This window comes from Filicampus tigris, chromosome 18 (assembly GCF_054856515.1).
Source record: "Filicampus tigris isolate MCC_2025a chromosome 18, RoL_Ftig_1.0, whole genome shotgun sequence".
NCBI classification, from domain to species: domain Eukaryota; kingdom Metazoa; phylum Chordata; class Actinopteri; order Syngnathiformes; family Syngnathidae; genus Filicampus; species Filicampus tigris.
Window position 1 is genome coordinate 8,657,179 of NC_141234.1, and position 10,909 is coordinate 8,668,087.

The 10,909-nt window shown below is 43.1% G+C and overlaps 2 protein-coding genes across 2 annotated transcripts; one reads left to right on the plus strand and one right to left on the minus strand.

Moving 5' to 3' along the window:
• Nucleotides 1–581: 581 nt before the first annotated feature.
• dlx5a (distal-less homeobox 5a) lies at nt 582–2,896 on the plus strand. Its single transcript, XM_086014473.1, has 3 exons — nt 582–1,848; nt 1,994–2,178; nt 2,363–2,896. The coding sequence occupies exons 1-3, from the start codon at nt 1,497–1,499 to the stop codon at nt 2,678–2,680; spliced, it is 855 nt and encodes a 284-aa protein (XP_085870599.1). The 5' UTR covers nt 582–1,496; the 3' UTR covers nt 2,681–2,896.
• Nucleotides 2,897–5,102: 2,206 nt separating this feature from the next.
• Nucleotides 5,103–7,908, minus strand: dlx6a (distal-less homeobox 6a). Its single transcript, XM_086014444.1, has 3 exons — nt 7,054–7,908; nt 6,465–6,658; nt 5,103–6,367 (listed from the first exon to the last, which is right to left on the minus strand). Exons 1-3 carry the CDS (start codon nt 7,358–7,360, stop codon nt 6,128–6,130), a joined length of 741 nt encoding a protein of 246 aa, XP_085870570.1. The 5' UTR covers nt 7,361–7,908; the 3' UTR covers nt 5,103–6,127.
• Between the last annotated feature and the right edge of the window lie 3,001 nt (nt 7,909–10,909).

Genomic DNA, 10,909 nt, shown 5'->3' on the forward strand with positions numbered 1-10,909 from the left:
GCGGAACTGAGTTTTCTTCCATCTTTACATATATGTTCTGTGTCACATTGTGCTATATTCAATCTATATTCAATCTATTTATTCTTTGACGTTTATATTTGAAATATGAGGGTTTAATTTTGTTTCCTCCGTAGGAAGGGAACTATTTTGGTGATTGAACTGATTACGTCCAACGTAAACCACGCACTTGACATGGATTAAGAAGCAAAAACAAATGTCGTGATGTTTACAACCATAAATATCACAATTGAACATCGTATGCAACAGTGTTCCAATTACTAACCATAACATTAGTTTATAAATGTAGTTTTATTGTTAAACTCATTCTACTGCCTACGGTTCACCGCAACAAGAATGGCGCGCTTTCACTAAGAAAAAAAAGCATTTCCGGGTCATGGAGTCTAGTTGTAATCGGACGTACACGAAATCACGTTAAATGTTAACTTTTCTTTTGAAAGCCAATACAAAGATAGCATTGGAACTGTATGTGGGATGTTGATTCATAAAAGTGGCTCTAAAATTATCTCACGAAAAGTCGGCATATTTGAAACGTACAAAGTGTAGCTTCTTATGAGTCACAAACCAACTAGTAATTACTACTATATATAAGAACAAAAGCGTGATCCCCACAATTAAATATCACTTTCCCCTGGGCTATCAAATACATTTTTTTAAATATATAAACGCATTTATCATATATGCATTACATCCGGGTACTATTGTCAACTTTAATGTATTTCCGGTTTGCGATTTATGAGACAATATGCAGTTACACAATTTTCACACTAGTCGTCGCTTTCCACCACTATATGACAGCCTTATTATTTTAGTTGCACCTTTTGTTGAGTCTTTAAAACACATTTCTTCCCGTGAGAGCGATTTAAAAATGTAATTGACGGGTAACGATACTTTGATTTTGTGTATATGCTTAGAATGATTACGTGGGAGACTTAGGCCATTATATTTGAAATTACTCATTAACCTGCACAAATTGTTCTTCAAAAAACATTAAATAGTTTATGTATAAATCATGTAGAACTATATATTTTTATATACAAGCATCATGCCCAATAGTTGAATTGCTTCCACACGAGAGTGCAGCCTGCACGTCCGGGTGGTTCCCCTCCAATAAGGAAGCTGCCAGTGTGACTTGAGTGTAGTTGTGTGCGTGCCCACGTGTGTTTGCGTGTGCGTGTGTGCGTGCGTGTGCGTGTGTGTGTGTGCTGCGTGCCTGTGTGCGCGCGTGTGTGTATGAGCGTCCTGGCCAATGGAACCAGATCCTCCCTGCAGTGCGTAAGAGCGCGTTCAGGATTTAACCAAGTCTTTGCTGCGCGCCTGGCTGCAGTCTTCACCAGAGCCCGACGACCTGAGACTATTCCCACAATGCCAGTGTAGTTTCCACGCCACTTTGGAGCCTCTACACCTCGTTTTTTTCTTCTATTTTTCTGTTTTTATTTTTGTGTTTTTGAACTATTCCAAGCGTTCACTTCCGAAGTATGACTGGAGTATTTGACCGGAGAATCCCGAGTGTCAAACCAGCAGATTTCCAGACTTCTTTCCAGCTCTCCGCCATGCACCATCCCTCCCAGGAATCTCCTACTTTACCCGAGTCCACCGCTACGGATTCTGGCTACTACAGTCCGGCCGCTGGAGTCTCTCACGGCTACTGTTCGCCCACTTCAGCCTCGTACGGAAAGCCGCTCAATGCCTACCAGTACCAGTACCCGGCTGTGAACGCATCTGCTGGGAATTTTCCGACCAAATCTTACACAGACTACAGCTCGTACACAACTCCAGCCTACCACCAGTATGCTGGTGCCTACAGCAGAGCTCAACCGAGTCCACAAGGTAAGAGCTTAATATTATTATTATTATTATTATTATTATTATTATGAATCAAAACGCTGGGTTATTTTTGCACCACAATTGAAGAAAAAAATTGTTGAATTTGCCGTTGATGGAATAAGAAATACAAGATATTTCTTTTGTACAGAAAAGGAGATTGCCGAGCCTGAGGTGAGAATGGTGAACGGAAAGCCGAAGAAAGTGCGCAAACCTCGGACTATCTACTCGAGTTTCCAGCTGGCCGCCCTGCAGAGGCGCTTCCAGAACACGCAGTACCTGGCCTTGCCCGAAAGAGCCGAACTGGCTGCCTCGCTGGGTCTCACGCAAACACAGGTGAGATTAAATAACGTATTCAGTTATCTTTCATTTCGCAGTTTTTCATTTCGCAAAAAATGTCATGCGTAATTTCCTGCGTAATTTGCCTGCGTTATTCCATTGCGCGTTTGCATGATACATCTACGTTATAGTTTTGCTTTAAATACTTACATCGTTGTTGTTTTTTTTTTTTCTACTCCAGGTGAAAATTTGGTTCCAGAACAGGAGATCCAAAATGAAGAAGATCATGAAAAACGGCGAGCTCCCCCCGGAACACAGTCCCAGTTCCAGCGACCCCATGGCGTGCAACTCCCCACAGTCCCCCGCCGTGTGGGACACACACGGGCCCTCCAGGCCGCACAGTCTGCAGCCGCAAAGCCTCAACACGTCAGCCTCTAACTTTTTGGAAAGCTCGGGGTCGTGGTACACATCCTCGATCGGAAGCTCGGTGGCCGCCCACCTGCAGACCCCCAACTCGATACAGCACTCGTTGGCTCTCGGAGCGGGGACGTTATATTAAAAACAACAACAACATTAAAAAAAAAACAAAAGAAAAATGTTGTTCATTTAATTTTTTTTTCTAAAAAAAAAAAAAAACTTCTATGGGACTATACATTTCAGGGGAATATGCAATGTATGTTGACAGTCATAGAAGAAACGTGTAAAATGTGTAAATGTGTGCATGTAATTTATTGCATTTTTGGAAGACTATTAAACGTTTAAATGGACAATGGAACTCTGCAAGCTCCGATTCTATTTTTCCGTCTTATCTATCCTGCAGATTTACACTGGAAAACTCGGCACAATATCTTTGGCACAGAAAATGATTGTAAGCCTCGGGTGACATTTTTTATAAAAGACATGCTTGTAAATCACAGCTGCAGTAGCGAGATGAATTATTCAGATTATGTTTCACTTGGCACGCCCTGCCGTTTATTTCCATTTTTATGGATTTGCAACATCTTAAAAAACACATTAACACAAATCTGTCACTGAAATGATATTTTAAAAGGAAACCGAGGCTTTTATTGCACATTCTTGTTTCTACAATTCTACAACATACTAGTTGCATTTCTCTTCACTGCACTTGTCATTATTATTGATTTTGTTGCTTTCCACACGACAGCAATGAATTTCTTTTTTTTTTTTTGGTGCTTGCAGACAGTCTGCAGCCTCCCTCGCTTTGTGTCCTCTACAATTAGACGCTTTGAATGGCAGCGAGGGGGCGACGGGGAGGGAGGTGGTGGGTAGTGGTGTAGTGGTGGGGGTGAGGGGGGACGCCACGGAGTTCTGAGACAATCCGCATTCCTGTGGGGGTAGGCCGGCTCCAGTGCTCTGCCACTCCCGGCCGCAGCCCACCTTCCGGGTAAAATCCAAAAGAAAGGCAAAATCCTCCGCAGCGTCACCATGTCATTAGCAGCCAGAGCCACCGTGAAACCACTAAACAAACCTTGCCATTTACAAGACATATTTAAGCATTTGAAATGGAGCTAATTGATTTTTCCCGGGCATGCGCACAAAGCTCTTGAATCCTTTTTTTTTTTTTTTTTTAATCCACACTAAATGCATCCTTCTCTTTTTTCTCTCCCACATTCATTTGGACGCCACACGCTGTTATTTGACTCACTCACTGAGCCACGCGAGTTCCACCTGACACACAATCCTGTGTTTTGGTCCTCAAAAATTCATCATTAGATTTTCTACGCCAATGTATAATTTATTTTAGTGCGTAATATGTGTTCAAATCGACCAAAAAAACTTAGGACAGCTTTTATTTAGCATTTTATATTCCAAAAATATAAAAGCACACCAAAAAAAATTTCAAATGACCTATATTCAGCAATTTAGTAATTGCTCTACATGTCTGTCACTATACACGTGGCTGGCAAGTTGAACAAAGCGCTTAATTATTTGTAGCAAATATTTTTTGGACCAATTAAATGAAATTGGACAATTCCCCACGGCACAGCTGGTTTGGAATCACCGTTATAAACTATCGTCCTATAATCATCAATCCCACGATTATTTCCACGCAGCACATGCCATTAAATGTAGAGCCCACGTTTAGTCCCAACTGAATATTTTCCACTCAGCTACTCCCAACCCCACCACGCTTTATTTTATTTTTTATTTTATTTTTTATTTTGCAGCAAATCGAGAAAAAATAATGACAGTTAGTTTTACTGGACAACTCCACCTGTAACACTCCACAATAATTATTCTCCATGCAGGATTAGGGCCTCCATTATCATAATCTGGACATTGACAATTACCTATAATTTGCAAAGATGCGCACGGTTCTTGATTGCAGAGGGCCCTTTTTTCCCCCTCCTTTCCTCTCTCCCATGCTCGCCATCACTAAACAGTGACAGTAATAACAGCTAATTTTGCAGGCAATATATAAGAGCTTACCACGGTGTGCAAACACTTTCCCACCTGGATTTGCTTACGGAGCCTGCACCGACTGTGCACATCGGCCAAAGAGAGGCACGAGGAAGGTAAGGTTGTGAGTGGAGTTTTTTCTTAGCATGCTGAGTGCTAAAGTCGATCCGATTTGCATTGCGATTGGCAGGTGTTAGGCTATAGGTATAGTCAATGTATAGGTGTTAGGCCGTACATTAGGGAGGTGCACCTGCATAATCCAGAGCCAATGCTTGAGCTGTTGAGAATGGGAATAATTTGAAATGTTGATCTAAATTAGACTATATATATATATATATATATATATATATATATATATATATATATATATATATATATATATATATATATATATATATATATATATATATATATATATATATATTGTGTGTGTGTGTGTATGTGTGTGACGATGCAAAGTGTTATTTGTGATATTTGTGCAGGATCTTGTTGATGTGTTTTTGATGTTTACCAGCGTTGCTGCATGCTAGCAAGTCACACGTCTCGGATGTGCAGACGGCCTGTAGTGTGTGTGTGTGTGTGTGTGTGTGTGTATATGCATGTGTGTGTGTGTGTGTTCGTGTGTGCGTGTGGTGGTGGTGGGGGTGGTGGCCCCCAGGTAGCCTGAATGTGCGCCAGTGGGGCATCCGCGACTTTGACAGCTGCATGGAGCCTTTTCACCATTTCAGATAATATCCCCAACGCTCTCTCTTCTCGACAATTTGTATGTGAATAACCGAATAATTTCCCCGCTTTGTTCCATCCGCGCTACCTCCAAACCAAAATAAAGATGCCTTTTAGTATTAAAGTGGTAGAAAATTACAGGTAATTATCTTTGACGGTAAAAACGCTGTAATCAGCGGGCTACATCAAAAATTACCCTAATTATGCCTGCATTTATGAGAAAGAGGGGGAAAAAAGCCTCACTTGGATAAAAACCCCGCAAATTGTCCCAAATATCTCCTTCATATTGAACGCCACTGCAGCTGGCTGCTTTGTTCGGCATCGATCCCGCGGAGCTTGGCATTTAACGGCCTGCATTAGGACGGAGAGACGGCAGAAAACATTTTGTCAATACTTCCAATAATTGAGGGTGGAATGACCTGCATGCGGCGAGAGTCTTTGGAGGTGAATGTAGGCAGCGGCGGTGGCAGGGTAAGTTCATTTCCTCGCTCGAGCATTCATGCTGCTTTTTAGATCTACGCGGCGCGTTCCTCGCATGCAATGTTGGCCCAATATCAGTGAGAATTGTTGAGATTATATTTTTAAAGCACACAGAGCATGTTTTGAGTCACGGTTTACTCAATCTGACAGAACATAAAAAGTGTTTGTACAAGCGAAGGGGTTGATTCTATTTACAAGACACACGATTCCACAAAAAATAAAGCAGTGTACAAGTCCACATGTGGGTCAGTCTTGGTCCAAATCGGCTCAAATGTCACTGACATTATTTGGTGACGGATGACAGCAGTACAGTCATATATGCTTTTTTTTAAAAAAAAACGCCAGTCCCAAATTCGAGGCCGCACGCGGAGGCCTCCATCGTCTATCTCTGCATGGAGTCCTGGTGCGGAGATGAATACCAGTGAGAGTAGCCCGGCATGTAGCTGTTGGCTGCCATGTTTACTCCTTTGGATGAAGCCGAGACGTCCCATATGGGCGGGATGGACGGGGAGCGCGGGGAGAGGGTCATGGAACCCGGCATTGGGTCACTTTCGTGCGGGTTGCCGCCTTGCTTGAGCAGCTTCTTGAACTTGGACCGCTTGTTCTGGAACCAGATCTTTACCTGCAAACCAAGAGGGGGTTGTAATGCAATTACAAGTGAATACAACCCCCCCCCCGAGTGTTTCAATGCATGCAGAATTCGTCTACCTCCGTCCTACCTGCGTTTGTGTCAGTCCTAACGAGGCGGCCAGCTCGGCCCGCTCAGGTAATGCGAGGTACTGAGTTTGCTGGAAACGGTGATTGAGCGCCTGGAGCTGCAAACTGGAATAAATGGTCCTGGGCTTGCGGATCTTTTTCCCTTTGCCGTTAAATCGAATCTCGCCGTTTTCAATCACTGTCGTTTTCTGCTGCTCTGCAACAAAAAAAGGAAGCAATTATCATTCAAAGCCACGTTTGAAATGCCCAAATCGGCGACATCATGTGTCAGCGAGGGCCCGCTTTTTTTTTTTTTTTTTTTTTTTTTTTTGGGAGCTGTCATTTTTCAGATATCGCCGGTAATGACGTGTCAATTAAATGCTAATTACAACATTCAAGGCTGCTTGATTTCTATTCGCGTGGTTGTGTGGATTGCACGGTGCGGATGATCACACCCTGTTGTTGTTTCTTTTTGGAGGGGGGGTGAGGAGGACATAAACGTCCGACATAAAAGGATGGCTTGGGAACATAATCGAATTATTTGGCTGCTTTTACGCACGCGTGGAGGAGGTGCAATGGAAAAAAAAAAATCAGAGGCGGTTTTGGTCTTACCTGCGCCGTCTAACCTCGTCTGTCCTCCCGTGTTGTTGTGGTAGGTGGACAGGTAGGGGCTGTGGTGCGGATGGCTCACGTAAGGGTACGCTAGGGACCTGTTGTAGGTGTTGCCGGCCGGATAGGCGGCGGTGTTGTCGTGCTGGTGGTGGTGCGTTCCCGAGTGGAGACAGTGAAGCGGGTAGTGGGCGCCCGCCATGGACGGCGAGCTCTGCTGCGAGTGGGACTGCTGGCCAAACTCCATGAAAGCAGACTTGGACGAGTCCTGCGCCTCCAGACCGTCAGCCATCGTAGTCATGGTCATCATCGAATTTTCCTGCCTTGAGAGCACTCACCCCCCTCTCTCTCAAGACCGAATCGGCTTCCCCTCTCTCTCTCTCTCTTTACCGCGCGTTGTTCTTTTCCGACAAGGTCCCCCGGTTCCCCCACCACCATCAGCACCACGAGCGACTTTAATCGCTCCGTCCCGTGATAATTCTCACTCAAAGTAGGCTAGAAGAGGTGGAAGATTTTTACTGTTAAAATTGCGCTCTTGCTTGCAGACTTGGTGCAGACACTACAAGTAAAATGGTTTGTCTCCAAAGGGCAGCGCCTTCCTATTGGTCAACCGAGCGCGACGTCATCATGCAGGGCTGTGCGCTTCGCGGAGACTTGAGCTGGAGTTAACCCACCTTACCAGCTCCGACTACAACTACGAGGCGGGGGAATAATACGGGATGGGAAAGACGCCTAATTCCCACAGACAAGCTGAGCTGCTTGGAATTGCCCTATCGCTTTTCACTTTCTTTTTCTGCCCAACCCAAACACCCAAATTACGCATTATAGAATGCGCATTATTGTGCACTAGCATAACAAACCAGCAGCACATATTTGCTTACCCCCCCCCCCCTCCCCCGTCGTATCACTCTTACTTGACTCCTTTTAAACCAAATAGGAAAGCATTAAAATGCATTATGTGGAAAAATACACATATTCCCTTATAGGTCCAAGCAGACGATTTTTAATCCATTTATTCTAACTAATAACTGTCTGGACTGCCCCTAACAATTATCATAAACTAGATTCGCCCCTCCCTCTTTTTTTGCAGTCCGCCTCTGTTTACTATAACAATTTATGCCATCAGATTGTTCTGACGATTGAAAAGAAACAGGCACATGGCATGTGCAGCCAATAATTATATGAACAACAATAATAATAATATCCCCCAAAAATGCATGGAGATTCAAAAATAATGTGTCAGTGTCTTTTCTCCCCGCTGTGAGGCCTGAGATCTTCTCTCCAAAATCATATTTAATTTTGCATCAAAAAGCACAATTTTCTACACATTTTTCTCTCGCGCAGTGTAGCATTAAAGCATCGCATAAAAGGCCATGAAAATACTGTAATTACGTTCAGTCAAGGTAGTGTGAAGACCTATTTGATTAGCGGGCACACTTTCCTCAAATTGCTGCCATAAAATTTAGAACAATTCGCCGTAATGATGGTGGACTGGCTTTATTTTGGGAGGCTGGAATAAAAGTGTATATAGCATAAATTATACCCTAATTACACGCCAGTGTCGCCTCAATTATCCTCTTATCAAGAACGTTCGTCTCAACGCGGCGTTTAGTTTCACTTTTCAGCCTAACAAGAACTTGGTACCTTGCTATTATCGTCAACTACGGTTGTTATTTACTTTGTGCGATTTAAAAGTGAAAGAACCCGGCTGCCGGATCATCATTTTTACACCAGCAGCAGAGGAGAGAAGCACACAGGCAGGCAATGATGCAACACGTCCACGTGGATTTATTTCGATCATAGTTTTATTTTACTGATAGGAATAAATAGGCGTATGAGGAAGGCTGAAGGTAAGATTCCATAATCATTTGTGGTGTTGCTACTTTTATTGCGCACTATTTCTCGTCTTTGGTTTCACAGCTTTAATATACATTTTTAATAACCATCTTTATTTCAGTTTTAAAGGTCGTGGTAAAATATTGAACGGGTGTGTTTCAGTGTGAGAACACGACCCCCTTATTTGTCATAGTCCGTTATTGATATTTTAGGAATAATGAAAATGAAGCAATGCATGGGAGTTCTTGCGCTCATTATATTGTCAAATCCCAGCTCGCCAAAATGCCCAAAATGATCAACTTCACATGTAAAAAAAAAATCACTTAGTTTCTGTAAGTAGATGATTGACCCACAGCTCAATCAATGGTTGTTTAATATAAGTGGTCTGTCTTATGAACACTGATGAATGACTCTTTAAAATCACTTATCAAGCCGTGGGATTCCCCTGACACCCCAACCTGCTTTGAAAAAAAAAAAACATTAGCTGCTGTCCGTATTTTGAAAGTTAAATTGTTTTTTAGCGCTTACACTTGTTTCCAGTTCCGCACTGCGAGTCTTCTTTCCCCGCGTGGCCCCACGTGTAAATCATATGTGTGCGTTAAGCTGCAGCTCCACGAGAATAGTGTGACTGTGGCTTTGACTGGCTCGCGTGGAAAAGCCACCCCCTTGGCTGCAGAGGGGGACCGGCGGTTGCCACTAAAAAGAGAGACCGGGAGGCATTTATGAGACTTGATGTCTCCCACTGGCGTGTCACAGACAGCCAGGAAGGCGTCGAAGACGCACACGCCACTGCATCAGTCACAAATGACCACGTGCGGCCCTTAACGCAGCCGTTTGCCAAACGGTGGCGCACCGCTTTTACGCACAGAAATTACGCACCGATGCAAACGTTTGATGTGTCGTGTACGGAACATAAATTGTGTGCGAAAATCATATGTATGATGCCTCGAGGATGGGCTCATTGGCATATCATCTCCATGACGCAGGTGTGCACGTTCACGTGGTGACCACAGCAAACAAAGGCCCGCACGCTGCTCCTAATGGATTTGATTTCAATTTCTGTTAAGGCACACAGCCAACGCGCGAAAAAAAGAGGAAGGAAAATCTTTGAAATATGGAGCAGTAATGGAATATGTCCTTATGCATGCGTGCTGCACGGCATGGGACCCCTTTCCCACTCTCGATGTAATCCACGACATTATTATGTACGGCAGCACAGTGGTCGCTAAGAAGGAGAGGATTTGGTCGCTAGATAACAGACAGGAAGGGCAGCAATCACGGGCTTCTTTTTTTATTTTCTTTTTTTTTTTCTCCAGAATGTACTGTTCGAAGCCGTTTATCCCTGATGATAGAAAATTGCTCTGTTGCCAGGACGCTGAAATAGAGGGCAGAAGCAACATTTCCATTTTCCTGTTTGAAAGCCGTTGCGATGAATTTGTCTGAAATTAAAAAAGAAAAAAAAAAAGAGTCCCCGAGTAAACAAAGGCGAGCAAACAAAGATACCTTTTTCTTTTTGCTAAAAATGCTCTTCATTTTCTCTACCCCCTCACTCATGCATCATTTTTTTTATTACACCAGAGGTTGCAAATGACATGCTTGGCCTCTAATGTTGTCCAAGGCCCAGGCCTACTTCACATGCACTCATTAGCCCCTGAATAATTAGAGCAGCTTTTCATCGAGTAGACAGTGGAGGGAAAAAGACGGAATTGATCAAGAATACCTGACAACATAGAGAAATAGGGCATGCATTAATGGCGATGTTGTACTCATTGGAATAAAAGGGAAAACAAATAAACAGGCAGTTATTATTATTATTATTATTATTATTATCATCATTATTATTATTATTATTATTATTATTATTATTATTATTATTTCCTGGTTGCCGGTTGAGGACATCAATAACATCTGATTATTTTCTAGGATATGCAGGGAATTGTATGAATAGAGGCGAAATTATTATCAAGAGCACATGATGATATTTTGACTGGAGGTCCACGGCAGATGGACTCAGGAATTGGAC